At 44.2% G+C, this 27,826-nt stretch overlaps 1 protein-coding gene across 1 annotated transcript in view; it reads left to right on the top strand.

The window, feature by feature from the left end:
* ITFG2 (integrin alpha FG-GAP repeat containing 2) overlaps nt 1–27,826 on the top strand; it is a 90,302-nt gene that overhangs the window by 43,954 nt on the left and 18,522 nt on the right. The window contains exons 4-9 of the mRNA XM_073568548.1: nt 6,826–6,985; nt 12,573–12,709; nt 15,763–15,908; nt 17,618–17,712; nt 23,277–23,330; nt 25,252–25,343. Coding sequence (XP_073424649.1) covers nt 6,826–6,985; nt 12,573–12,709; nt 15,763–15,908; nt 17,618–17,712; nt 23,277–23,330; nt 25,252–25,343 — 684 coding nt within the window. The remainder of the gene's footprint in view (nt 1–6,825; nt 6,986–12,572; nt 12,710–15,762; nt 15,909–17,617; nt 17,713–23,276; nt 23,331–25,251; nt 25,344–27,826) is intronic.

Raw genomic sequence — 27,826 nt, 5'->3', positions numbered from 1 at the left:
CTCCCTCAACGGGGGGCCTCCGGACCCCCAGGTCTTCCTGGGTATCGAGCATGATATGCCCTGACCAGGCGATCTGCGTGTACTGATCTGGCCGGTACCCAGGAACGATCCTCCGGGCCATACCCTTTCCAATGGACGAGGTACTGCAAACAGCCACGAACCCATCGAGATTGCACAATTTTTTGCACCTCGAACTCCATGTGGCCATCCACCGATATCGGCGGTGGTAGTGGAGTACGTTCCTCTCTTACTGAACCTACAGGCTTAAGCAAGGACCTATGAAAAACGTTGTGCACCTTCAGGGAGGATGGGAGACGTAGCCGATAAGTTACCGGATTAATCACCTCCGTTATGACGTAGGGACCAATAAATTTGGGACCCAACTTTGCTGATGGCAATTTTAACGTTATATTCCGTGTTGAGAGCCACACCTAGTCCCCACAATGCAAGTCCTGACCCGGACCCCTCTTTCTATCAGCAAAACGTTTGTACCTTCCCTGAGCCTTTTCAATACTTGCGCGAACCCTTGACCATAACCCACTGATCTGCCTAACCGAATCCTCTACCCCTGGACAATTTGAGTCCAACCGCGAAAACTCACCAAAATGAGGATTCAATCCAAGATTAACAAAAAAAGGTGACCTACCGGTGGACTGGTTAATTCGGTTATTAAAGGCAAACTCCGCCAATGGTAATGCATCACACCAGTCGTCTTGCAGTGTTGAAGTCAAACATCGAAGGATTTGTTCCAAAGACTGGTTGGTGTGGCCATTACTCTCCGGGTGGTAGGCTGAGGAAAAAGACAAACATATCCCCAACTTCCTACAGAACGCTCGCCAAAATTTCGCTATAAATTGTGCCCCCCTATCCGAAACGATATTGATAGGTACCCCATGGAGACGAATGATTTGGGAAAGGAAGTGTTTAGAAAGGACCTCGGCAGACGGTAGTTTAGATATGGGTACGAAATGTGCCATTTTTGAAAACCTATCTACTACTACCCAAATGACGGTATTACCCTTGGAGGGGGGGAGTTTAGTAATGAAATCCATGGACAAATGGGTCCATGGTCTTTCTGGAATTGGCAGCGGTACCAATTCCCCGGCCGGCCGGCAATGAGAGCTCTTAGAACGGGCGCACACCCCACAGGCCATGACATACCCCTTAATTTGTGAACACATTGATGGCCACCAAAACATTCTCTTTACCGCCTCACAAGTGGCTGTAATACCTGGGTGGGCCCCCAACTTAGAATCGTGAAACTCTCGTAAGAGCTTGGACCGTAAGACCTGTGGTACAAACAATTTATTAGGTGGCTTTGCCCTTGGAGCTAAAGATTGAGCCCCCACAATCTCCCGCTCCAACTTTGATGAAAGCTCAGCTATCACCACCCCAGGTTGAAAAATGGACGAGGGAGGATCGGGGGCAGAAAGAGGTTCGAAACTTCGTGACAATGCGTCCGCCTTCACGTTCTTAGAACCAGGCCGGAAAGTTATGGAGAACTGGAACCGGGAAAAAAAAAGTGACCACCGAGCCTGTCTGGGAGTCAACCTTTTTGCTGTGTTAATGTACTCCAAATTTTTATGGTCAGTGATAACCGTAATTGGATGTTCTGCCCCCTCCAAAAAATGCCTCCATTCTTCAAACGCTAGTTTTATAGCCAAGAGCTCTCTGTTCCCCACATCATAATTTCTCTCTGCCGGAGAGAACTTCTTGGAAAAAAAAGCACAGGGTCTGAGATTAGTTAATGTAGCCGATCCTTGAGACAAAACAGCCCCCACCCCCACTTCGGACGCATCCACCTCTACCACAAACGGCTGTGACGGATTAGGCTGCACCAGAACTGGCGCGGACATAAAGCAATTCTTCAGACTCACAAAAGCTTGTTTGGCCGGAAGGGACCAATTCTTTGTATCGGCCCCCTTACATGTGAGATCGGTAATAGGTTTCACTATCTGAGAAAAACCCTTGATAAACCTCCGATAATTTGCAAACACTAGAAAACGCTGCAGGCCCTTCAGGTCCTGGGGTTGGACCCAATCCGCAATGGCCTGCACCTTCTTGGGATCCATACGAAACCCCTATGGGGAAATGATCAGCCCTAGAAAAGTTAACTCCTGCACAAAAAAGGTACACTTTTCTAATTTAACAAACAATTGGTTCTCCCTGAGTCTCTGGAGAACAATCTTAACATGAGATAGGTGAGACTGCTCGTCTGTGGAGAAAACCAAGATATCATCTAAATAAATGACAACAAAGCGGCCAATCAGGTCCGCAAAAATCACATTAATAAAATTCTGAAAAACGGCTGGTGCGTTGGCGAGACCGAATGGCATCACAAGATTCTCAAACAACCCTTCAGTAGTTAGAAATGCCGTTTTCCATTTATCCCCCTCTTTAATCCTGATAAGATTATAAGCCCCCCAAGGTCTAGTTTGGAGAACCATTTTGCTCCCGAGAGCTGATTGCACAGATCGGGAATCAGCGGTAAGGGATAAGCATTTTTAACAGTGATTTTATTGAGTTCCCGAAAGTCGAGGCAGGGCCGCAGGCCACCATCTTTCTTTTTAACAAAAAAGAACCCCGCTGCTATTGGAGAGACCGACGGTCTGATATGCCCTTTACGGAGACTTTCCTTTATATACTCTTTCATTGCCAAGCGTTCAGGCCCAGATAAATTAAACAGACGGGCTTTGGGTAATTTGGCCCCTGGGACTAAATCAATGTTGCAATCAAAAGGCCTATGTGGGGGTAATGCCTCGGCCTCGCTTTCGGAGAACACATCCTCGAAGTCTTTCAGGCACTCCGGAATGCCCTCCAGACACACAGAAGACTCCAAGACAGTATTTGCAGGGGAAACACAACACACAGCTTTATAGGAACAGTCATCACATTTCAGACCCCATTTAACAATTACCCCCCTTTCCCAGTCAATTACCGAGTTGTGCCGCTGTAGCCACAGCATACCCAACACCAGCCCTTCAGGTAGATTATCCATAATGAAACATTTCATCTCCTCCGCATGAGAGGAGCCAACCTGTAACACAAAGGTATTGGTGGCATAACGAATCCCCGAACGGGTGAGAGGGGAGGAGTCAATTGCCAATGGGGTCTCTAACCTGACTGTCGCTATCTTGGCCCTGGAGACGGTGCTGGCACTGACCAGGTTTAGAGAGGAACCGCAGTCCACCAAAGCTGTGGAAAAAAAAAGGCATTTTTCTACCAGCAGTTCAACATCAAGCAACAGCTTGGGGCATGAGGAAAAATGTACCTGCGGGTCTGGGCAGCCTCCTCGATCACTACCCAGACCTAGTAGTTTCCCGACGGCTGGGAAGACGAGGGACAGGATGGACAGTCTCTCCTCCAATGTCCTGCTTCTCCACAATAAAAGCACAGCTGTTTATCGCGCCGGCATCTCCTCTCTTTCTCTCTGATGGATGTGGCACCAATCTCCATGGGGATTGCACTGGCCCCAACTTCCTTGCTCCCAGTGAACAGAGAGGACTCAGACTGCATCACCCCTCTGGCCCTTAACCGTCGATCCATCCGAACTGCCTGTGTCATGGCATCTTCCAGGGTATCAGGAGGCGGATGCAGAGCTAGGGCGTCCTGAAGGCGTTCTGCTAAGCCCCTACGGAATAGAACGCGGAGAGCCGCATCGTCCCAGGTGACTTCCGCTGCCCACCGCCGAAATTCAGAACAATACCACTCTGCAGAGTGCCGACCCTGACGTGCGCTCATCACCATGTCTTCTGCCAGGCGTACTCTATCAGGCTCATCATAGATACGGCCCAAGGCCTCAAAAAACGCATCCACAGTCATACGTTCTGGTGCTGTGGGTGCTAGCGAAAATGCCCAGGCTTGTGGGGCACCTCGCAACTACCCCCACCCTCTGAAATTCTCCCCCGGATGAGCGAGGTCTCAGGGAGAAAAATGATTTACACCCCTCCCGGAACGCTCTGAACTCCTTTTTGTCTCCAGAAAAGGAGTCAGGCAGTTTAACCGGGGATTCAGGGGACGTAAGGGATACATCCCTACTCTCGGAAGACATAGCCCCTTGCATAGTATTAACCAGCTGCTGCTGGGTATGAGCCATACTGCGCTGTTCAACACTCATCTTCTGGAACATTTGAGAGAGCTGCTTCACTTGCTCTGACAATGCCTACATCGGGTCCATGACTGCAGCAGACCCACCACACACTCACACACAGGTAGTAACAGAAGGATGAGTGGGGGGGAGGAAAAAGTAATAAGGTCGTTTATAATATCACGCTTACCCTTATCTGCAGGAGGGTAGCGTGACCGGTCAGCGGTCCCGGCGTCGGTGTAGGAACTCGGACCACGGGGCTGTCAGCAGCACAGGCTGGGAGGTCGCAGGACCTGTGGAGGGGGCGGAGTACTTACAGAAGCACTCAGAAGCTGTAGGACCTAGCACCACGTGACCTGTGACGTCAGAGGGGGCGGAGCTTATCGCAGGGACGCTGAAGTGACAGGCAGAGGGCTCAGAGAGCCAGGAGTTTATACAGTAGCGATGGTCGGGCAATCCAGAAGTCATACACAGGAGAATCAATGCGGTACAGAGTCAGGAAGAACAAGAATGGTCAGGGAAGCAGGAGGTCAGGCACGGGTCGGGCTGCACGGTACAAAATCAGAAAGCCAAGAGACAGAAACCAAAATCCAGACCAGGTCATACACACCACAAACACGGAAGCAGGCGAGAGGCACTTAGCAAAGGCAGGGTCGGACACACTCAAGTATGAAGTATAAACGACAGGGAAGGTTGCTCGCCTGTGGCCATAAATACCCTCCCTGAGACCGAAGAGAGGCTCCAACCATTAACCCTTCGCTTGTCAGACAAAAATTCCAGATACCATGACATTAACCCTTTGCTTGTCAGACCAAAATTCCAGATACCATGACAAAAAATACAAATATGAAGGTGAACCCTCCTTTGATTTATTTTCAGTATATTACACCCTCATCACCATGTAGATACTACCCTTACTTTAAAATCATATATCACTACAATTGGGGTGATAACCACACAAGAGAACCGATATTAATATTGCTACATCCCTGAATAAAATATCATCACAAACTTACCAAATACCCCCCAAGTATATTCATTTCTCATAATTACCAATATATAATTATTTAATTTTGCAGTTACCACCTACTCGCATAAAAACTACATATACCAATGTTGATGATGCAACACTGTCTATTAAAGAGCTCTAAGACAACTAAATAAATGGGGTGTAGGAAATACACAATGGATTAACCATCTTCAGCCTAAATATCCACTGGGCCTCTTTTCCCAAGATCCTATTATCCAAATCACCTCCTCTAGGGGATGCCGTAATCTTTTCAACACCCTGAAATTTGATCTCTTTGGCATTACCTTTATGGAATTCCCACACGTGCCTGGATATAGGGGTATTCTCCTTCCTTATAATGTCCCCTGTATGTTCCAAAATCCTTTTTCTAAACTCCCGCATGGTTTTTCCTACATATGTCTTAGGACAGGTACACTTAGCCAGATATACAATACCCTGAATGCGGCAGTTGATAAATTCCCTATTATAGTAAACTTTTCCTGTCATATCACTGTTAAAACTAGTTCCTTTAGCAACATAGTCACAAGCCTTGCATGATCCGCATCTGTAAGTACCCTGAAAATTGGTTCTATTTAGCCATGTGGGATCTGGAAGATCCACTTGAAGATGATTATGAACTAGATGGTCCTTCAGATTTCGTTCTTTTCTGTATGTCACAGATGGTTTAGGTGTGATGCTCTGTGCAATAGCAGAATTGAGTTTTGAAACATCTCAATAAGTCTTCAAAACATCCATCACATCACTCGCTCTCTCATCAAAGGTCCCTATCAAAAGTATCAATCCATCATTGAAACCTTTATCCTTAGGTACCAATAATGATGTTCTATTGGCTGCCCTAGCATGATAAGCTGTCTCTTTAATACGTTAACAGGGTATCCCCTCTTGATGAATCTCTCCCCCAACTCAACATCTCTTTCCTCAAAAGCGTCAAGAGAGGAGCAGTTGCGCCTCAGCCTAAGACATTGGCGTTTGGGAATGCCTCTCTTCAGTGGCAGAGGATGGTGACTGCCACTGAAGGAGGTTATTAGTCGACTTCCTAAACAAATGAGTGACCAGAGAGCCCATACCATCAACACGAAGAGATAATAAAATGGAGCTGTTTGCTTTGGCCTTATTTTTTTACATAAAGGGAAATGTTAATAATGCGGAATACAAGGCCAACTGCATGCTTCCATATGTGATAACTGTTAGGAGAGTCCCTCCATACACAACAATGTATGTAAAGATGTGGTTTAAAGGGGTTGTCTTCTACTAGAAAAATATTTAAAACTGGGCCCATGTTGATTACAAAATATAAGCATACTTGGCCTCTATGCCCCATCTACCGCTTTGTACTGTGGCATTATTTTCTGACTGTTTTCTAGCTTTTCTCTTGAATCAGATGACCACTGCCGGCAATCGTCGTTTGTTGACTGGAAACAGTAGCCAGGTATTGTCTCAGCCGGAAGAAACTGCCTCCTGGCTCTTTCTTCTGCCCTAGGCAGGAGGTGACCTCTGGCCTATTTTTTTTTTTTTTTTTACTGTTTTGTTCTTTAGTAGGAGACAACATTTTTACCTATGTCGGTGTGGAGGATGACATGCTCATAGACATATAGTGTGGATCTCTTCCCAGAATAATTTGGGAGTAATGTTGCATCTTTTAGCTTGTAAAGATTTTTTTCTGACTGCTAATCCCCCCCCCCCCCCCCTTTTTTGTCTCCTTTTAAAGAACTTTGTGGTGGCAGTGAGTGCGGAGGGCTGGTTCCATCTCTTTGACCTAAGCTCTAAACTGGAAGTCCCATGTGACACTAAAATGGGCGAAGAACAGAAGGCTACTTACACCCAGCATTTACCTGCGAATACCAAGCTTGCCCTGATAAGTGATATAGGTAAGGGCTAACTACATCACCTGCCAAACGTTTGGTGTAATGATCACGAAGGTTGGGAGCCCACGCTGTGATTGCTACATGTGCCGTGGGTTTTGGCTCCATATGGAACTCACAGCATGGCTCCCCAGCCTAAGGCTGTGTTTTCACCTTTGCTTGTAAATGTCTGAACAACATGAATAATACTTATTCATTGAAAATGGCCAGATTAGCCCTTATTTAGAGGTTACAATATTGCAACTGTCAAACATCCTTGAGACATGCAGCCATGGGGACTCGCACATATTTTTTGAGCACGCCCAAGACACTTTGTTAGCACATGAGCCTGCTCGGATAACTCCTTATCCGAGCACGGTCACTCATCTACGTCGTGACGTCCGGTAATTGCTGCAGTACAGTTGTTGTAACCCCAGTACTGCAGTAAGATATTGGGAGTAGCCTCAGAGACTCTGCGCTCAACCCAAGGAGTGTATAGACAAGGGAGTTTTTTAACCCGTTAGTGACCACGCTAATTTTGACCATTATGACCAGGCCAAATTTTGGAAATCTGACCAGTGTCTTTTTATGTGGTAATAACTCTGGAAAGCGTGAACAGATCCCACTGATTCATTCTGAGACTGTCTTGTTTTTTTGTTTTTTAAGCAACACCTTGTACTTCATATTATTTATAAATTTATCCTGATATTTTTTGCATTATTTGAGAAAATATCGCAATTTTGGCAAAAATTTTGTTAAAAATCTCAATTTTCAAACTTTCAGTCTTTATATCCTTAAACCGTTTAGTCATGCTGTACAAAATAATTAATAAATCACATTCCCCTTATATCTACTTTACATCTGCATCATTTATCAAATGTCATTTTATTTTGTTAGGATGTTAGAAGGGTTAAAAGTTTAGTAGCATTTTCTCATTTTTTGAACAAATTTACAAAACCTGTCTCTTTAGGGACCTATTCAGTTTTAAATGGACTTTGAGGGGCCTACATATTGGAAACTCCCCAAAAGTCATACCATTTTAAATTGGACAAATAGCAAGGCTGGGAACTGAAGAAGCAATATTTGAATTTTGGAAATTTGGCTGAAATATTGCGGGCAGCCTGTCTCATTTGCACCAAAACCGGAGAAAACCCCCAAGTGACCACATTTTTTGACTTGACGACTGCCTCCTGTGCTGTTGAGTAAAATAGGAGAAACTCCTCCTGGAGCTGGAGAAAGTGTTAGTGCTCCTTGTGACTTTATAGAGAACAGAGCTGTTATAGGTAGCAATTTGGATTATTTTGATTGCTAGCTTTTTAGACCAAGCCCTGGTCTGACAAGTCAACGTCACCCATAAATTTATTACAATCTTTGATTCAGACCAGATTGTTTGTTTGTTTTTGGTGATGGCCCCTCTCTGACCGTCATTGGTGTCCCCATGCATTGTGGTCAACATGTAGACATCACTCCTGTCATTCCACTGCACTGCAAGAAGTTGGTCACTTGCAAGTGAGAATGACGCGCCCTTCTCCAAAAGACTGGACACCAAGAGTTACTAAAACCTACTTGTTTTTTTATGACTGTCCCACAGGCCCCTGTATTTGTAATGTGGAGGGATTTATCGAGGGGGATACCGGTGTAGTAATTATCGGTATACACGTGGTAGCCTTGATGAGGAAAGGGTGTCATTAGCTCCCAGATAATTTTACCCAGTAAACCAATTTTGTGGGGACAGTTTGGTGGGTGCATTTGGCGGTCGTTGCCTCCATATATTAGAAAAGTGCACGTATTACCCTGTTTTTATCTCGCACATTTTGTATAATTTGACACCATGTTTGGCTCACTTGGAGGGGATGAATTGACAGAATAACAGACGGGTCTTGAAACGCGAGGACTTGTCAACTGCAACATTTTGCTCTGGGTTATAGGAATTTGAAAATGAATCTTTTAGGAGGGAAATTAGGGGTCTCAACTTGTGAAGGCGATCATAGTTGTCATTTCTTGGGTGGGGGGAGATTGGGAATTATCACGGAATGAATTTTATTAGTTCCTCATAATGGGCTTGGGTCATGACAGCTGCTGATACAGGGGTAATGTGGACAGATTCTGTTGCCCAGTAGAAGCGGAGAGTGGTGTGTGTTTTTTTTTTTTTTTTTTTTAACTAAGCCAGTGATAAGGGTAATGCCTATTTTTTTTTTTTTTTTAATTTTGTGGGGATCTAGTAATGGGAATGAAAGGCAGTGGATTTTTGGGAAATTAAATTTGTTTGGTGGGCAAATAATTGTTGGACTTCTGGGGTAACAAATTGTGAAAAAAATCAAAGTGGGTAAAATTAGTTGCATTAACTTTTATTCCAGGGGCTGCTAAAAAAGGGTGAATTTGCGGGGAAAAGGAATTGTCGGCACACCATAGTGAAAAGGAGGACTATGAAACTTGGCCCTGGCTCTGGCGTTTCAGCAGTGACAACTGACTCCACTACAATCGTGCGAGTGGGATCCCATGGAGGAAGAGGAGTTGTCACTGGCTGAACTGTTCTAATAATGATAATACATTTTATTTCTATAGCGCCGACATATTCCGCAGCACTTTACATTTGAGAGGGGATTTGTACAGACAATAGACATTACAGCATAACAATAATCACATAGATCATAACAGATACCAAGAGGAATGAGGGCCCTGCTCGCAAGCTTACAGTCTATGAGGAACGAGGTAGACACGAAAGGTGGGTGGTAACAGTTGCCCTGATTGTATGGACCAGCCATAATGTTAAGTGTGTAACAGTACAGACACAGAGGGCTAATGGATGCATAAAGCATGTGGGAACATGATGCAGGGAACCTGGTTATGGTAAAACTTTTGGCTGTGCCACACAGGGATAGATTAGGTTAATGTGTTGAGGCGGTAGACCAGTCTGAATAAATGCGTTTTCAGGGCACGCTTAAAATTGTGGAGATTGGGGACTAATCGTATTGACCTGGGAAGTGCATTCCAAAGAATTGGCACAGCACGTGTAAAGTCTTGGAGACGGGAGTGGGAGGTTCTGATTATTGAGGATGCTAACCTCAGGTCATCAGCAGAGTGAAGGGCGTGGGTAGGGTGGTATACTGAAACAAGGGAGGAGATGTAGGGTGGTGCTGAGCCATGGAGGGCTTTGTGGGTGAGGGTAATAAGTTTATACTGAATTCTGGAGTGGATGGGTAGCCAGTGTAATGACTGGCACAAGGTAGAGGCATCGGTGTAACGATTGGTGAGGAATATGATCCTGGCTGCAGCATTCAAGACACATTGGAGAGGGGAGAGTTCGGTAAGATGTAGACCGATTAGAAGAGAGTTACAATAGTCGAGACGAGAATGAATAAGAGAAACAGTAAGAGTTTTTGCAGAGTCAAAAGTAAGAAAAGGTCGAATTCTAGAGATGTTTTTGAGGTGTAGATGACAAGAGCGAGCCAGTGATCGAATGTGGGGAGCGAAGGAAAGCTCGGAGTCAAGTATGACCCCAAGACAGCGGGGATGTTGCTGGGGAGTAATAGTGGAACCACACACAGAAATGGCAATGTCGGGTATAGGTACATTTGTAGAGGGAGGAAACACGAGTTCAGTCTTTGACAGGTTCAGTTTCAGATATAGTGAGGACATGATGTTGGACAGCGTTTAGACAATTGCCGGTATTTTTCTAGAAAGGCTGGCGTGATGTCAGGAGAAGAAGCTTATAATTGGGTGTCATCAGCATAGAGATGGTACTGGAAACCAAATCTACTGATTGTTTGACCAATAGGGGCAGTATACAAAGAGGAGGAGGGGGCCTAGGACTGATCCTTGAGGAACCCCAACAGTAAGGGGAAGATGAGAGGAGGAGGAGCCAACAAAAGATACAGTAAAGGAGCGGTTAGAGAGATAGGAGGAGAACCAGGAGAGAACGGTGTCCTTGAGGCCAATGGAACGGAGCATAGTGTGGAGGAGCTGATGATCCACAGTGTCGAATGCTGCAGAGAGATCCAAGAGAATTAACATGGAGTAATGACCATTTGATTTAGCTGTTAGTAAATCATTAGAGACTTTAGTGAGGGCACTTTCAGTAGAGTGTAAAGAGCGGAAACCAGATTGGAGAGGGTCGAGAAGAGAGTTATCAAAGACATAGCAGGTAAGACGGGAGTGGACCAGGCGTTCCAGGAGTTTAGAGATGTTCTGCTTCAGAGGTAGGTTCTGTATCACTGCCGGAGCAAAGCAGGGTGTACTTTTGCTCTGCGATAAATGTTCTCTGGTCCATTATTTTACGCCTGCCTAAAAAAAAAAAAAACTAAACCTAATCTAAAACTAGTAGACCTTAACCTAATCCTATTATTTTTTTTTTTTACTTTCTTTTTCTTATAAATTTTGAAAAAATCCTAACCTTGGTCTTAACCCAAACCTCAACCGTGGTTTTAACGTCTTAACCCCAACCCTCCTAGCTCTAGTACTACTAACAGCAAACAATGAAAAAAAAAAAATGAAATAAAAAAAAGTAATCTAACTAGGGAAATGACCTGGGAGTGTTGGGGAATGATCAATGTAGTGATTAGGAGATTGGAGAAGAATTTATTGAAATTGATATTGAAATTTTGAATTTTTTCCTCACTGACTACTGTATCTCTCTTCTTTTCAGCAACAACTACAAGGGGAGAAGAGAGAGGCACAGCCCAAGTGCTGTCCTGTTCTGTAAATATTTGTGAATTTTCATCACTGTGATAGACCCTATCACAGTGATCAAATGTCAGGACCCAATGGAATTGGTTTCTGACGTTATTGGGTGCAGGCAGATCTTGTTGGGTGCACAGAGCATGCATCCTCCATTTTGCTTAGTTGATGAGGAAGATGAGGGTTGAGGACTTAATTTATCTCTCCTCTGACTTATCAGATCGTGCCAGAGGAGAGAGAAATTATTTTTACACGGGATCTCATTTTTTTACGCGATTAGTTGAATAACCGCGATAACGTGGTCAGGAACCAAAAAAAAAAAAAAAATCAGCCCCGATTTTGTTCTCCAGGACCTGGAGAGTTTCATACTCTTGGGGGCGCTATACACTCATACCTGAACCTCTTTTAAAACTGCGGAGAGGGAATAAGACCCCTTAGCAGCCGCTGTGTTTATGCGTAGGATTGTTAAGGAGTCAAAACAAATTGCAGCTGAGGAACTCGGAAACCCCTGTAAGGTAAAATATAAACAGCCAGTGTAGTAAAGATGGTCATACACCTTCAAAACCGGGTAGCGGAACATTTTGTTAAGCAGGAATTCCTCCTGCTGCCAAATGGTGGCTTAGCACTGAATAAACCTTAGATTGCTGATGAATCCTGCCAAAATCACGGGGTTCTCCCAGCCTTATTCTTGTGTATGAAAATGAGATCCCTGGATAACCTGCCACGGGATAAAGACCACTGGTATCTGATGGCCAAGAGAACCTTGCTAATCGTTATTTCAGAGGGTGGTCACCATTTGGCTTTAGAAAAAGGTAATTACTATTAAGTTACCAGGCTGCGTACCAGTGACTCCTAACAATGTGTGGCTACGTTTGGTGTTTTTTTTTCCCCTCCATAAAATAATTATATAATTATCATTTTATTTCTCTTTTCATAGATGGAGATGGCCGCTGTGAATTAGTGTTAGGATACACAGACCGTGTTGTGCGTGCCTTTCGTTGGGAGAGTCCACCAGACGCTGATTTGGCCTGTGGACAGCTTGTTCCCTTAAAGAAATGGTTGCTAGAAGGACAGGTAAATCACAATGGATAACAAGCCTCATAAGTAACTCTGCTATTAGTGGATCCGTTCCTAGGTGTGTATACAATCTCAACATGTATTGATAATCAGTGCTGTGGATCCTGCCTTGCTTTTCTGTGGACAGCGGCACTTACTATCACCCGGCTGCACAGCAAACTGCCTCCGAGCAGGGAAAACTGTGAAATGAGTCATCAACGGACCTGGCATTATAATCTGCTGCACTTACATGAGGTCGCTTGTTTTGAGCACAGATCCATTGTCACCGATGTTCTGCACAATGGCCGTTCTCTGACAGAAACATTTGTGCAACTTTTTGCAACTTGCTGTCTTGTGACTATTTTAGAGCTCTGATTTTGCTGAAAATAAAACTTAATCTTCTATACACGCGTACATATCAACATTGTCCAGTCTGTAAGTAAAGAAACTTCAGTATAAGGCCGGGGTCCCACTAACGAATCACATCGGATGCGATATGCTGATAATGACGCTCGCCGAGTGTCAGTACTCTGTGCGCCAATCCTCTTGTATGATAAAATCGCAGCACAGGTGCGGAGGAGACGGAGGAAGTAATTTCTTCATCTCCTCTACTGCTGGGATCAGCGGCAATCGGACTGCACTAGGGTGATATCCAAGTGCAGTGCGATGTTTCACATGCACCCATAGACTTATATGGGTGCGTGCATATGACTGTTTGGCCGGGGTCACACTAGAGAGAAATACGGACGAGTGAGAGGCGTTAAAACAACGCATTGCACTCGGACCAATGTTTCTGTATGGGGTCTCTATGCCGTATTTAACGGGCTGAGAAAATCGCAGAATGCTGCGATTGTCCAGTATATTCCTCCAAAAATACGCCAATGCAAGTCTATAGGGGCGAGAAAAATACGGATTACACACGGACCAGACGTATGACTTGCGAGAAATACTCACCGACAACAAAAGCTGACAATTCATTTTGCGATACAGTAAAATCACACGGATATGTTTAATAAGAATAGAAAGAATAGATATATACACATTATATATATATATATATATTTTACATTTCCTAGAATCAATTGTCGGCTTCTGTAAAATCAATCCCAAGCCCGACATGAAATGACAAATGGTTTACATACAGTAAACCCACTTCATTTCAATTATTTTTTTATATGTCTTTGACTAATAATTAGATTAGGGTTTGTGTGTAAAATTTGGAACATGTATGTGTTAAAGGGATTAATTCGTTGAAAAAATTGCGTGGGCTCCCGCGGTAATTTCGCAACCAGAGAGGGAAAGCCAGTGAGTGAGGGCAGATATTAATAGCCTTGAGAGGGACCATTGCTTTTGTCAATAAGACACCTATCCATTATTAACCCTAGACTAGGAAAGGGTTAAAAAACACACACAGACATTAAAAGTTATTTTAATGAAATAAAGACACAAAGTTTTTGACCACATTTTAATTCATCTGTTAATCTATAAAAAAAAACATGGTCCTGTAAAAAAATAAAACAAAAAAGCAACAATATACTTACCTCTCCGCTGTTCAGTCAGGTTCCCCGCTGAAGTCCATCAGAAGGTGTTAACTGGTTTACAACGGGACTGGTGCTAATGCGACTGGCCCGCTGTAAACCACTGCCAGAATTAATTAGTTCATCTCTGCACAGCCTCCCCGGCTGACCGGAGATGAACTAATGAGCGTGGGAAAGTTTCTGAATTTTTTCCCACGCTCATCAGTTCACCTCAGGTCAGCCAGGGGACTCCTCACAGCCTCACTGACGTCAGCTGAAATCAAGGTCTTTGTCCCTACCTCATGCTGCTGACAGATTCCCTCCATAAAGGCAGCCTTAAGGCTATCCTAAAAAAGAAACAATACATTTTCGCCAATTAGTAGAAAAGTCCAGATATCTGAATACAAGTTATTGACTATTATGGGGATGGATTTTGAGTTATCTGTATCACGTTGTGCGTGTTTTAATCTGACAACACTTAATATGTGAGCCAAAGATTACAAGTTGTTGGTTGGGTACACTCTAAAACACCATTTACATTTGCCATAGATGTTTTGTATAAAAGTTGGATCACGGCAACAAATTAAGGGCTAACATCAAAATGATGAAGGCAAGCTAAAAGGCTCTGTACACGTTGCGTTTTTTCCCGCAGGCAAAACCTGCTCTCTTGGCAGAAAAGAAGCAACGTCAAAAAAGTTTTGCTGAGTGTTTGCCACATTTTCCTGTGGCATTTTTGCTGCGTTTTTTCCTGCGTTTTAGTCAGGGTACATTTGTCTCCTGAGCATGCTGATAAAGTTTAGTGCATAAAAAAATTCTGATTCAAATTCATCCGGTTTTGGCACAGTAGTAACTGATACCTGCATTTTTTTCAGTGTTTTTTGCACTACTTATTGCTTCAATGTGTGAAAAGTGCTGAGAAAATGCTGAAAGTGGCATCCTGCAAAAAACAGAGCTCTTTGACAAGTCAGTGGAAAATAAAAACCCAAGCTGTGTACATGAGATTTCTGGAATCTTGGACTTTGCAGATACTGGGAAATGCAGCTGAAAATTTGCATTAAAAAAAGAAAGCTGCAAAACCGCAACATGTGAATATAGCCTCAGAAAGAAAAGGTCATTCAGACTAGTTGAAAGTTTAATGGTGTCTAAAGAGTTTAAGGGAACCGCTTATTAACCTGCAGATACGGGGTTACTCTGCAGGTTAATAGCGTTATTATGCTGCCTGATGCCCGCACTTGATGTACTCGGACCATCATACACTGACTTGCTGATGGTCTCCTGTCCCGATCTTGGCAGCCTCATTTATGTCTGAGGCTACTGACTTTGGGTTACGAGGCCCGGCCAGTCCAGGCATCGCGGTTTGTAGTGAGACACAGATCACCTTATTTAGCCTTGTTGCTAGTGATGGCACAACTCTAACAGCAGATATTTATGAAATGTGTTTTTTATTCAGCCCAAATTTCTCCAAAATTCAATGTTTGCTTTATTTTTTTTATTTATTGGAAATTATTCTGTATTTCCAAGCGCACAGTAATTTTTAACTTTTCTTCCCTGCAGGTTGACAGTCTTTCAGTGAACCCTGGTACAGATGGTACACCGGAGTTAATGGTGTCCCAGCCGGGTTGTGGATATGCAATTTTACGCTGCACCTGGGGAGAGGAATCCATCTTTGGATCAGAGGGATCAGGAGCTGCTGAGGCAAGGTGAGGCGTCTACAATGGTACCAGGGTCAAAGGAAATTGCTGAAGAACAAGTCTTCCAAGACTGCGTTAGATATTAAAGGGAAGAAGTCATTTGGGGGAAAAATAAACACTATTGACCTGCTTACAGTCGTGGCCAAAAGTTTTGAGTCTGACACAAATTTTAGTTTTCACAAACTTTGTTGGAGACAAAGGAAGCAAGTGAAAAGTAGAAGAAAAAAATGTTTTAAAAAATATATAAATTCAAAAATGCCTGATCTGTGAAAAAATATAAAAAAAATTAATCCGGTTGGTAAATCATGTACCGTAAAAAAAAAATCAATCTCCTGGTTTCAAGTAGGGCAGGAAAGAAGTCACTACTTTCCAAGAAACACATTAAGGACAGTAGGACATTCTGCAGTAAGTACATGAATCGGACTGCAGAGAACTTTGAAAATAACTTTACCCCCCCTGAAGATCTTTTTAGATAGTTTGGGCCAACTGAAATAATGATTGTCTGAAAAATAAAAGGTGATCACCACTGCCATGAGGCCTGTGTCATGCCAACAGTAAAGCATCCTGAGACCATTCATATGTGGGCTTGCTTTTTGTTCAGGGGAGTGGGCTCACTCACAATTTTGCCTAATATCACTGCCATGAATAAAGAATGGGATCTGAACGTCCTCCAAGATCAGCGTCTCCCAAAAATACAGGAGGAATTTGGTGATGAACAGGCTCAGTGGCTCAATGAATAAAACATTGACATTTTGGGTCCATGCCCTGGAAACTCCCCAGATCTAAATCCTGTTAATAAACTGTGGTTAAGCTTCAAAAAGTGGATGGACAAAGAAAAACACAGAAATTGTAATAAACTCCAAGCACTGATTAGGCAACAGTCATGATGCCATGGATAATTGCTGAAGTCTTGATGGATTTGTCAATAAACGTTAAACATTATGAAATTCTAAGGCTATGTGCTCACGCTGCGGTTTTTGCTGCGGATCTGCAGACAGTGTACAGTACAATGTAAATCTATGTGATTTATATTCTGCTGTGCACATGCTGCGGATTTTTCACTGCGGAAAAGCTGCGGTTTTGAATCCGCAGAAAGAAATGACATGTCACTTCTTTTCTGCGGATTCTGCTGCGGTTTACCATCTCCTCCATTGTAGAGGTGATAAACCGCAGGCCAATCCGCAGGTAAAACCGCAGGTCATTTTACCTGAGGTTTTACCTGTGGTTCCGCAGATACAAATCCGCAGACCAATCCGCAGCGTGTGCACAAAGCCTAATTGATCATAAAAGATCTAAAAAAAATAAACATTGAAGCTGCAAACTCTGTGGAAACCAAAATGTATGCCTGTCACAAGATCAAGGTGGTTGGCCACAATTACATAGTAGCAATGTGCATGTAAATGATTATATACTGCCAGACTGGCTTACTGCAGTAGAGGCTATAGGGTACGGAAAGTATTCAGACCCCTTTACATTTTTCACTCTTTGTTTCATAGCAGCAATTTGGTAAATTCAAAAAAAGTTCATTTTTTTCTCATTAATGTATACTCTGCACCCCATCTTGATTGAAAAAAACCCAGAAATGTAGAATTTTTCCTAAATTGCAGAAGGGGGGGAAATCTGAACATAGCCATGTCAGGAAGGGGTTAATTATAGATCCACTTGAGAAGTTTAAAAATATTTGACATGCTCTAAACTGAACCTTTTACATGATACAGGGAGATTTCTTCTCGAGATGTCATCCTTCATCAAACTTCTGGCCGAATACATAATAAAAATGTTTCTACACACCTGATGGGAAACATCAAGCAAGGTGAATATTCTATTGCTGACATGGTTGGGGTCAGTAATTTGAAGACTATTTTCAATGTCTGAACCAAGGCCTGTACAGAAATGGTTAGTACTCAAAGGGAGTCTGTCACTTAATTTTTGCCATCTAATCTGAGAGCAGCATAATGTAGACCAACTATGATTCCAGTGATGTGTCGCTTACTGAGCTGCTTGCTGCAGATTTAGTAATCTCCTGCTAATAACAGTGATTTTATCAGTCGAGGACTATTGAACCTGCTTGGTAGTCCACCATATTCATGAGCTCTGTATATCTCCAACGTCTCCACTGATTTGCAGCTTTCTGCCTATGCACAGTGTACACTGACGCAAGTGATGTGGGAGATGTTATAACTAGTAGTTCAGTATCAGATAAAAGTGATTTTATCAGAACTGTAGCAACCAGTAAAGTGAGTGACACATCACTAGAATCACCGTTTCTGCCTCTACATCATGCAGTTTTCAGAGGGGTATAAATCAAAAGTCCACATATAGTTTTGGAGCAACCTCATAAATATAAGAACAATCCCCCAATTAAAGGTGTCAAGGGATAAGGAGGCATAAGCATAGATTTAATAAAATACAGTATTTTATTAAAAAAAAAAATAGAAACATTTTCTTTTTTTTAAATATAACCAAAAGAATTTTCTCGGAGGTAGCAGGGTTTGGACGGTCAGTAGCGGGAACCTTAGCTGCAGCTGGGTATAAATGTAAATGGCTGGATCCTATATTGCAAAAAGCGCATGCAGAAGAGAATATTCCCTGCATATCTATAGTCCTAAAGTAAAGTGCCTGAATGTAGAGGAATAGAATGTCCTAAACTGCAGCAGTAGCAGTCAAGTAAGATATAAATATAGGTAAATGGATCAAATGAAAGTCAGATGCCTCTGTGCAAGTGTAAGAAGCTGCAAAGCAGAAAAGGTCTGGTATTACTTACATCAGTGTGAATCCTAGCCGCCACAGCTAGGACCCGGGGTCGTCATGGGCGGAGCGGCAGCTATGGGACGGAGAGGAGATCTGCTGAGCTGTGTGATGGGGCAGAGCAGCTCAAGCCTGTGCAGGGAGAGCTGGACGTTGGGACTGTGCTGCTAGGTGGCACAGAGGCTGCCCGCATTAACCTGCTACAGCGCCCAGCTCAGACTGATGTAAGTGCCGATGAGAGATGAAATAGAGCAATGCCCCTCACATCCGAAACATGCTGTCTCCTCTGGCCTTATTACCTCCTCCATTCCTTGGTGCTAAAGTGTGCTCTCACTAACTACTTTCTTCTTTCCACTTCCCATGGCTAATAAGATGTCATGTGCCCCCCCCCCCACCTATTTGTAAGAGGGTTAACCCTTTTTTCCCATCCTGCATTCAACTGCTGTTATTTTTGCTGTGCAGCTGGAATGGTAAGGGTGAATCCTTTTTTTATACTTGGTTTCTTACCTTTGCTCCATGCCCTCCATAAACTACAAAAAAAAGTTCTCTTGGCTTGGTGCCACCCCACTGCTCCTTCCCATTCAGATCAGTAATATAAAGAAATAAATAGTACAACATAAGCATGATCAGAAATGTAGTCCCATAAGATGCTGCTACAATGGAAGCCACGTTCTGGTGTAGGTTATATAGGGAATGTGATGGGCTGCCCTTGGCCATGCCTTCCCACTGAGCCCCACACACAATAAAACCAAATCTCATCCATAAGCAGTCAGCCACTTTATCCGATGTGCTGGGGACATGATAATATGGCACTTATTATCATTATATTGGTATGATAGGTTCTCCTGCTCTAGTTAGTGCAGATTTTCTCACAGACTATAGGTCTCCAGTCCATAAAATGGCTGCTACTGGAGGAGCATGTGACCAGACCTGTCCATCAGTCTTCCTCCAAACAAAAGTCAGGTTTGCCCTGTGAGGTGTTTTCCTTTTGGAGGAGACTGATGGAGAGGTCTGATCACATGTTCCTCCACTAGCAGCCACTTTATGGACAGGAGAGCTGTTCTGTCTGTGAGGAAGACCGCACTATGAAGAGCAGGAGGAGAACCTGTAATACCAGCACATTAGCAAGAGCCACAAGATCAGGTCCCCAGCATGTCTTTTAAGTAAAGGTAATTTGGCCAACCCCGTTACCTGAGTCTGCAGCTAGAAATAGATGGTGAAATAAAGAGGCTATCGAAGGCTAACCGTGCAAAAAAACTTAATGAAACCCAATTGCAAACCCAAATGATTTTCTTTAACACCAATTGCATTCATTGAAGTAAGAAAAAAAAGTCACCTAAAAGTGGATAACCCCCTAACAAAAAAAAAAAAAAAAAAAAGTGGAACCACAATATCTGTGGGACACCCACCTACCATGCGGACTCCCTCTCTGTAATCAGTGTGACAGCAACAACTGCATAAAGATAAGTTTAGGATTATGCAGACTATAGAAAGACACGCCACATCTCCACTTTCACAACCCTACCGTGGGCTGAGACTCATGGCTTTGTAGACATCAAAGGGGCTAGTCACATTTTGGGACACGTTTTGCTAAGTTTGTCTAGGGTCCATTTGGACAGGCTGATAAGATCGCTCATTCCCAATCCTCGGTCTGTGTAAGCATACCACCAATGGTCGCCAAACGAGCAGAACGCTTGTTTCTCTGCTCATAAATCCCATTGTCATTGGCAGCACATTGCCCTGTATAAACGGTTGGGTGGCTGACACCTACTGTAGGCGTACTAATGATGTGGACCTACTCTCATCGGGTCACACTAGGGATTTACGCTATTGACGAGGAGAATGGTAACGGCTCCATAGAGTTCTTTGAAATGGTGCGCCAGACTGATGATATGAGGAATACAGAGAAAAGTGGCCTGTTGGGGGGGAGCTGGCAGGTCCTCTGTAACATGCTCCCAAAGTCCCTGACAGCCATTACTACTCCATGGCAATAAACCTGTAGATGCTGCCTTTGGAGAACTGTACTGGAACTGGACTCATGGTTGTTACTCTCTGGGTATTGTACCGTTTCCTCTGAACATGTAATACCATAGATTTGAAGCCAAGATTACATGTTTAATGGAATATTCTAGAATTAGCTACTGCAAATACAGTTAGTCCTCGGTTTACGACGGTCGCGACTTACGTCGTTTCGTGGTTACGACACTTTATATGACACCTCATTCCAACTTACGCGGTTTTGCGTCGTAAGTCGAACTACGTGCAGCGGCAGAAGAATAGAGTCCAGTACTGTACACTGTACCCGGTTACACGAGGAAAACGAGTCTCCTGCACGCCATAACACCCTTCATTATGGCTCCCAAACGTAAGCTAGACTCATCTGATACCAGTGCATCAAAGAAAAGGAAGGCCATCACCATGGAGGTGAAAGTGGATATCATAAGGCGATCTGATAAGGGGGAAATACCAACAGAAATTGGCAGGTCATTAGGACTTAAGGGCATGTCACACTAAGTGATATCGCTAGCAATATCGCTATAACTTGTGACGTTATAGCGATATTGCTAGCGATATCGCTGTGTCTGATAATTACCTATGACCGGCTCCCCCGCTGGTTATCGCTGATCGCGCGAGAACGTCCTGGACTTTTTCTCGTCGTCAGCTTCCTGCTGTGACGACGAGCGACGCGTGGAGCCGGGCGGGAGGACGCAGGATCGCCTCGTCTGACAGGTAAGTAGCGATCCCCGTCCCCAGCGATGTCGCTGGTGAGATCTGCCTGTGTGGCAGCTCACTAGCGACCACTTAGCGATGTACCAGCGATCCTGACCGCGTCATATCGCTGGTCGGGATCGCTGGTACATCGCTAAGTGTGACAGTACCTTTAAGGGGGTTTTACACATAGCGATATCGCTATAAGGTCACCGATTTTGTGACGTTATAGCGATATCGCTATGTGTGATACTTACCTCCGACCGGCTCCCCCGCTGTCCATCGCTGATCGCGCGAGAATGTCCGGCTCCATTTCTCGTCGTCAGCTTCCTGCTGTGACGACGAGCGATGCGTGGAGGAGGGCGGGAGGACGCCAGGATCGCTGTGTGTGAAAGGTGAGTATCGTGCGCTGCGTCGCTGCTGCGTCGCTGTGAGATCTGCCTGTGTGACAGCTCACTAGCGATCATTTAGCGATGCACCAGCGATCCTGACCGGGTCGGATCGCTGGTGCATTGCTAAATGTAAAAGGGCCTTTAGTCATTCGACTGTCGCTACGATTTATCAAGGATAAAGATCAAATCCTTGAACATGTGAAAGGATCTGCTCCTATGAAAGCGACAGTGGTAACAAAGAAGCGTAGTGGGCTTATTATTGAGATGGAAAGATTATTGGTGCTTTGGTTGGAAGACCAAAATCAACGCCGTATCCCTGTGAGCCTTATGGTTATTCAGGAGAAGGCTAGGCGACAGTTTGAGGCGTTGAAAAGAGAAAAGGGGGAAGGAAGTGAAAGTGAAGAATTTGTGGCGAGTAGGGCTTGGTTTTATGAGGTTTAAGGATTGTGCCAATTTCCATAACATTAAAGTGCAAAGTGAAGCTGCTAGTGCTGATGAGAAAGCAGCAACTGAGTTTCCTAAAGCATTGGCTGAGATAATTGAGGAGGGTGGTTACTGTGCTCAACAAGTGTTCAACGTGGATGAGACAGGCTTGTTTTGGAAACGTTTGCCTAACCGTACGTACATCGGCAAGGAGGAGAAGTCCTCACCAGGTCAGGCAATGAGAGACTGACTTTGCTTTTTGGGGGCAATGCTGCTGGGGACTACAAACTGAAGCCCATGCTGGTGTATCAGGCTGAGAATCCAAGGGCACTTCAAAGGGTCAACTACCAGTCATCTGGAAGTCTAATAGGAAGGCATGGGTGACACTTGCAGTGTTTGACTGGTTGACCAACCATTTTGTGCCAGGCGTGGAGCGGTATTGTACCTCCAAGGATATCCCCTTTAAGGTGTTGCTAATTCTGGACTGTGACCCTGGACACCCTGCCCATCTGGATGACTTTAACCCTAATGTCAAGGTGGTTTACCTTCCACCTAATACCACTGCCCTAAGGCAAGTTTCACACTAGCTTATTTTACATGCGGCGCACGGCGCTGCTAAGCCCCGCTCCATGCCCGCCCCGTCCGGTCACCACCTCCTACTATCGCACACGGCCGCATGCGATCTGCGCACCCTATCTTTAGCATAGGGTGCGCAGACCGTGCGCTGGCCTGCGCTAGTAGGATTTTGGCGTGCGCTGCGCACTTTTGAAGGTACGCCGGTGTGCGCTGAACGCACCATGTTGCATTTTGGCGCGCTCGGCGCACCTTCAAAAGTGCGCAGCGCAGGGTACTGTGTTAGGATAGGTTTTTGGATAGGCTAAGTGTTTGCAGTACTGTACTATTATTATGGTACAGTACTGTATGAACGTATGGTCCGACTTACGTCGAAATTCGGTTTATGACGCCGCGTAAAAACGGATCAACGTCGTAAGTCGAGGACTACCTGTACAAGATTTATATGACATATGAACACAATCTAAATGTGCAAAAAACCTAAAATAACAAGAATATGCTTTATATGTTCTAAATTAAATTTGTATTTTAGGGCCCGATGTTGGAAGACGAAAACCTGGTCTGTTTGCACTTTGCACCCTTGATGGTAAGTTTTTTTCCCATAATACTAAAGTGGTTGTCCTGTTTGAATAATTTTTTTTCTAAAGCAAAGGCCACAAACAAATTAGATGGAGTGGCCACCTTATCTTTACCAGAGGTGTTGAGGACCTGTTTTGTGTACACTTCCTGCTATATAAGTACCACAGGTTCTCCTGGACTTGTTAGTGCAGCTTTCCTCACAGACTGCACAGCTCTCTTGTCCATAAAATGGCTGCTGCTGGAGCAGTATGCGACTTCACACAGGGAAGCTACTTTTCTATTGGAGGAGGCTGATGGACAGGTCTGGCCACTGCTCCTCCACCAGCAGCCATTACTTGGACAGGAGAGCTGTGCCGTCAGTGAGGAAAGCTGCACTAACAAGAGCAAGACACAAACTTGTCACACTTACAGTGCGCGTACACAAAATCATGCCCTCAACACATCTGTAAAATAAGACAGTGGCCAGTCCCCTTTATAGTATGTCACCGGCTGAACAATCATAATGCCGACCATTGTTCAAATTTGAGTCCATATTACCAGTTATATTCGTTGAACCTCCTTTTTTAAACCTTATTTTTTAGTTCCCTTATGGAACATGAACCTGTGATTGTTTGATCACATTTACTATATACTGCAGTACCAGAGTATTGCAGTATATAGTGTAAATCGCAGCCTCCTGTGAAACTCAACCTGGGCTGCTCTTCACAGGAGTAATGACATGGTAGCCTTTTGGGGTCTTTATCAGGTCCCTGGCTGCCACAGTAACCCAAAGGTGGCCAGCGATTGATTCACAGGGGACTGATTAAATAGGTCTGCGCACACACCACGGTGCCAATAGAAGGAGGAGGCGCGCGCACACAACATAGTGCCAGTAAGAGGAGGAGGTACGCACACACACCGTGGTGCCAATTGGAGGAGGCACGCACACACACACTGTAGTGCCAATAGGAGGAGGAGGCCCGCACACACACACCATGGTGCCAATAGAAGGAGGAGGCGCGCGCACACAACATAGTGCCAGTAAGAGGAGGAGGCACGCACACACACCGTGGTGCCAATAGGAGGAGGAGGCACGCACACACACACTGTAGTGCCAATAGGAGGAGGCACGCACACACACACCATGGTGCCAATAGAAGGAGGAGGCGCGCGCACACAACATAGTGCCAGTAAAAGGAGGAGGCACGCACACACACCGTGGTGCCAATAGGAGGAGGAGGCACGCACACACACACTGTAGTGCCAATAGGAGGAGGCACGCACACACACACCGTGGTGCCAATAGGAGGAGGAGGCACGCACACACACCATGGTGCCAATAGAAGGAGGAGGCGCGCGCACACAACATAGTGCCAGTAAGAGGAGGAGGCACGCACACACACCGTGGTGCCAATAGGAGGAGGAGGCACGCACACACACACCGTGATGCCAATAGGAGGAGGAGGCACACACATACTGTGGTGCCAATAGGAAGAGGCGGCACGTGCACGCGCACACATCGTGCCAATAGGAGGCGGCGGCGTGCACACACACCATGGTGCCAATAGGAGGAGGCACGTGCACACACCATGGTGCCAATAGGAGGTGGAGGTGCACGCACCTCCTATTGGCACCATGGTGTGTGTGCACCGAGGTGCCAATAGAAGGATGTGCACGCACACATTGGGTGCTAATAGGATGAGATGGCCGCGCGCTCCAGCAGCCACTCTATTTAAATGTGAACAGAGCTGCTCTCCTGAGCCCCCTCAACAGTAACCCAGGCGATGACATACAGGTACCTCGTTTAGGGCTGAACAGTTGTGTATTCCAACAGCCAAAACTCAGTGTTCTTACTTGGAGCAATAATTTGGCTATATATTTTTAAAACCTGATCAGTTGGGCCCATGTTGCCATTTCTCCTGGCCTTTGTTTTCCCATTGCATCTGTAGGTACTCTAAAGCTGATGCAGGGATCTGACAGGCTGTTATGGTCAGTCCAGGTTGATCATCAACTCTTTGCTCTGGAGAAGCTTGATGTGACGGTAAGACTGTGCCTATTTTGTACTACCAAAATATTCTTTACAAAATGAAATCACTTCCTGTCCAGAAATCTATTCCTGTCCAAAATTAAGTTCACCTTTTTTTTTTTTTTTTTTTTTAAAGACATGAAGATCATTATAATTTTTACACCTCGGTGAACACCGTTAAAACAATTACCAAAAAGCAAAGTCAGAAGTGTGTGTGTGTGTTTTTTTTTTTTTCTTTTCACTTTCCAGTTTCACCGAACTTGGAATTTGTCATTTTCCAGCATACTGTATGGAAAAATCAATGGTGCCATTCACAAGTATAACTTATCCCGCCATAAACAAACCCTCATACGGCTATGTGGACAGAAAAAAAAAATGTCTTTGAACAAGGGAAGGAAAAACTGAAAATGCAAAGATGGAAGTTGGTTATGCCGTTAATGGGGATTTGCTTGCACTACATCACATCCATAGTGTCATTGGACCATACCAAAGGGTGGCCATGCCATAGTTAAATACTTTTATTTTAACCCCTTACCGACATCGGACGTGTAATTACGACGATGTCGGTATCATTCCGTTTGACGTGGGCTCCGGTGGTGAGCTCACATCTTTCCCGGGACATTCAGCTGTTTTGAACAGCTGACATATGCCCTCAATAGCCGCGGGTGGAATCGCGATCCACCCGTGGCTATTAACTAGTTAAATGCCACTGTCAAACGCTGACAGCAGCATTTAAATGGAGCTTCTGGACATCGGGACGGAAATACACACACCGGTGACCCGCGTCACGTGATCGCGGCTCACCGGTGTGTCGGCATGACAACCTGGGGTCTCCTGGAGACCTCTAAAGTTGTCAGTGCCGAATTGCTATGAGCGCCACCCAGTGGTCGGTGTTCGTAGCAAGTCAGTAATTCAACTACATAGAGGCGATCTGCTCATCGCCTCTATGTAGCTGAGCTGATCAGGTAGTGGCAGCTTCTAGTCTCCTATGGAGACTATTGAAGCATGCCAAAAGTTTAAAAAAAAAAAAAATAAAAAAAAATTTTTTTTTAAATATTTTAAAAAAAATAAAAAATAAAATCAAACATAGACATATTTGGTATCACCGCGTTCAGAATTGCCCAATCTATAAATAAAAAAAAAGTATTAATCTGATTGCTAAACAGCGTAGCGAGAAAAAAAATCAAAACGACAGAATTACGTGTCCTTGGTTGCCGCGACAATGCATTAAAATGCAATAACGGGCGATCAAAGGAACGTATCTGCACCAAAATGGTATGCTTAAAAACGTCAACTCGGCACGCAAAAAGTAGGCCCTCACCCAACCCGAGATCATGAAAAATGGAGATGTTATCGGAAAATGGCGCAATTTTTTTTTTTTTGGGGCAAAGTTTGGAATTTTTTTTCAACCACTTAGATAAAAAAGAACCTAGACATGTTTGGTGTCTATGAACTCGCAATGACCTGGAGAGTCATAATGGCACGTCAGTTTTAGCATGTAGTGAACCGTGTGGGATTGCACTTTTTTTTTGCAATTTCACCGCACTTGGAAATTTTTTCCCGTTTTCTAGTACACGACATGCTAAAACCACGGCCATATTAACGGAAAAATAAAAAAGTTATGACTCTGGGAAGAAGGGGAGCGAAAAACGAAAACACAAAACCGAAAAAGCTCTGGGGGTTAAGTGGTTAATATAATATACTGCAACATTTTACTGAGCGAAAAAGACAAATTAAGTTAATTGAAAGAAAAATGTCCAAAGTAATAAAAGAAACTTAAAACATTATGTGAGATGAGATTTTTTTGTGTAATATTTATAAGACATACAAAATTATGCAAAGAAGGAAAATGAATACAAGGCAATATGTTGTATTTATCCTTTATGATATGCAAAAGTAAAAAAAAAAACTATGCCTATGTCTTAATAAGCTGGATGGAAATTAATATGGGCTATTGGGGCTCAGGCAGTCACCTTGTGGATCTCTGTCTGATCACAGACCGCAGTGTATGGACTGGCTGTGGGTCTCCTAACCAGAGCATGACCACTCGTGTGTCTCCATGAGGCTGTCGCACTCGGGTCAGGTGACTGGCGGCCTTTCCGTGCATTGTGGTCAGTGATTGGACAGATATCTGCATTGAGCCCTTACACTTCTCGTTGCTTTTTCCTACAAGAGTTGTCCGTTAGCTCATTTTCAGTGGTGACTGAAATGACACACAGATCTCTAAAAAGCCATTTTGTAAGAGACTTGGGACACGTTCAGTATTTGGTCAGTATTTTACATCAGTATTTGTAAGTGAGAACCAGGAGTGGGTGATAGATGCAGAAGTGGTGACGTGTTTCTATTACAGTGGGGAAAAAAAGTATTTAGTCAGTCAGCAATAGTGCAAGTTCCACCACTTAAAAAGATGAGAGGCGTCTGTAATTTACATCATAGGTAGACCTCAACTATGGGAGACAAACTGAGAAAAAAAAAATCCAGAAAATCACATTGTCTGT

The sequence above is a fragment of the Dendrobates tinctorius genome, unplaced genomic scaffold (genome assembly GCF_039654945.1).
Source record: "Dendrobates tinctorius isolate UK_male_01 unplaced genomic scaffold, ASM3965494v1 ptg000001l, whole genome shotgun sequence".
Lineage (NCBI taxonomy): Eukaryota > Metazoa > Chordata > Amphibia > Anura > Dendrobatidae > Dendrobates > Dendrobates tinctorius.
This window is presented reverse-complemented; position numbering and strand designations above follow the sequence as displayed.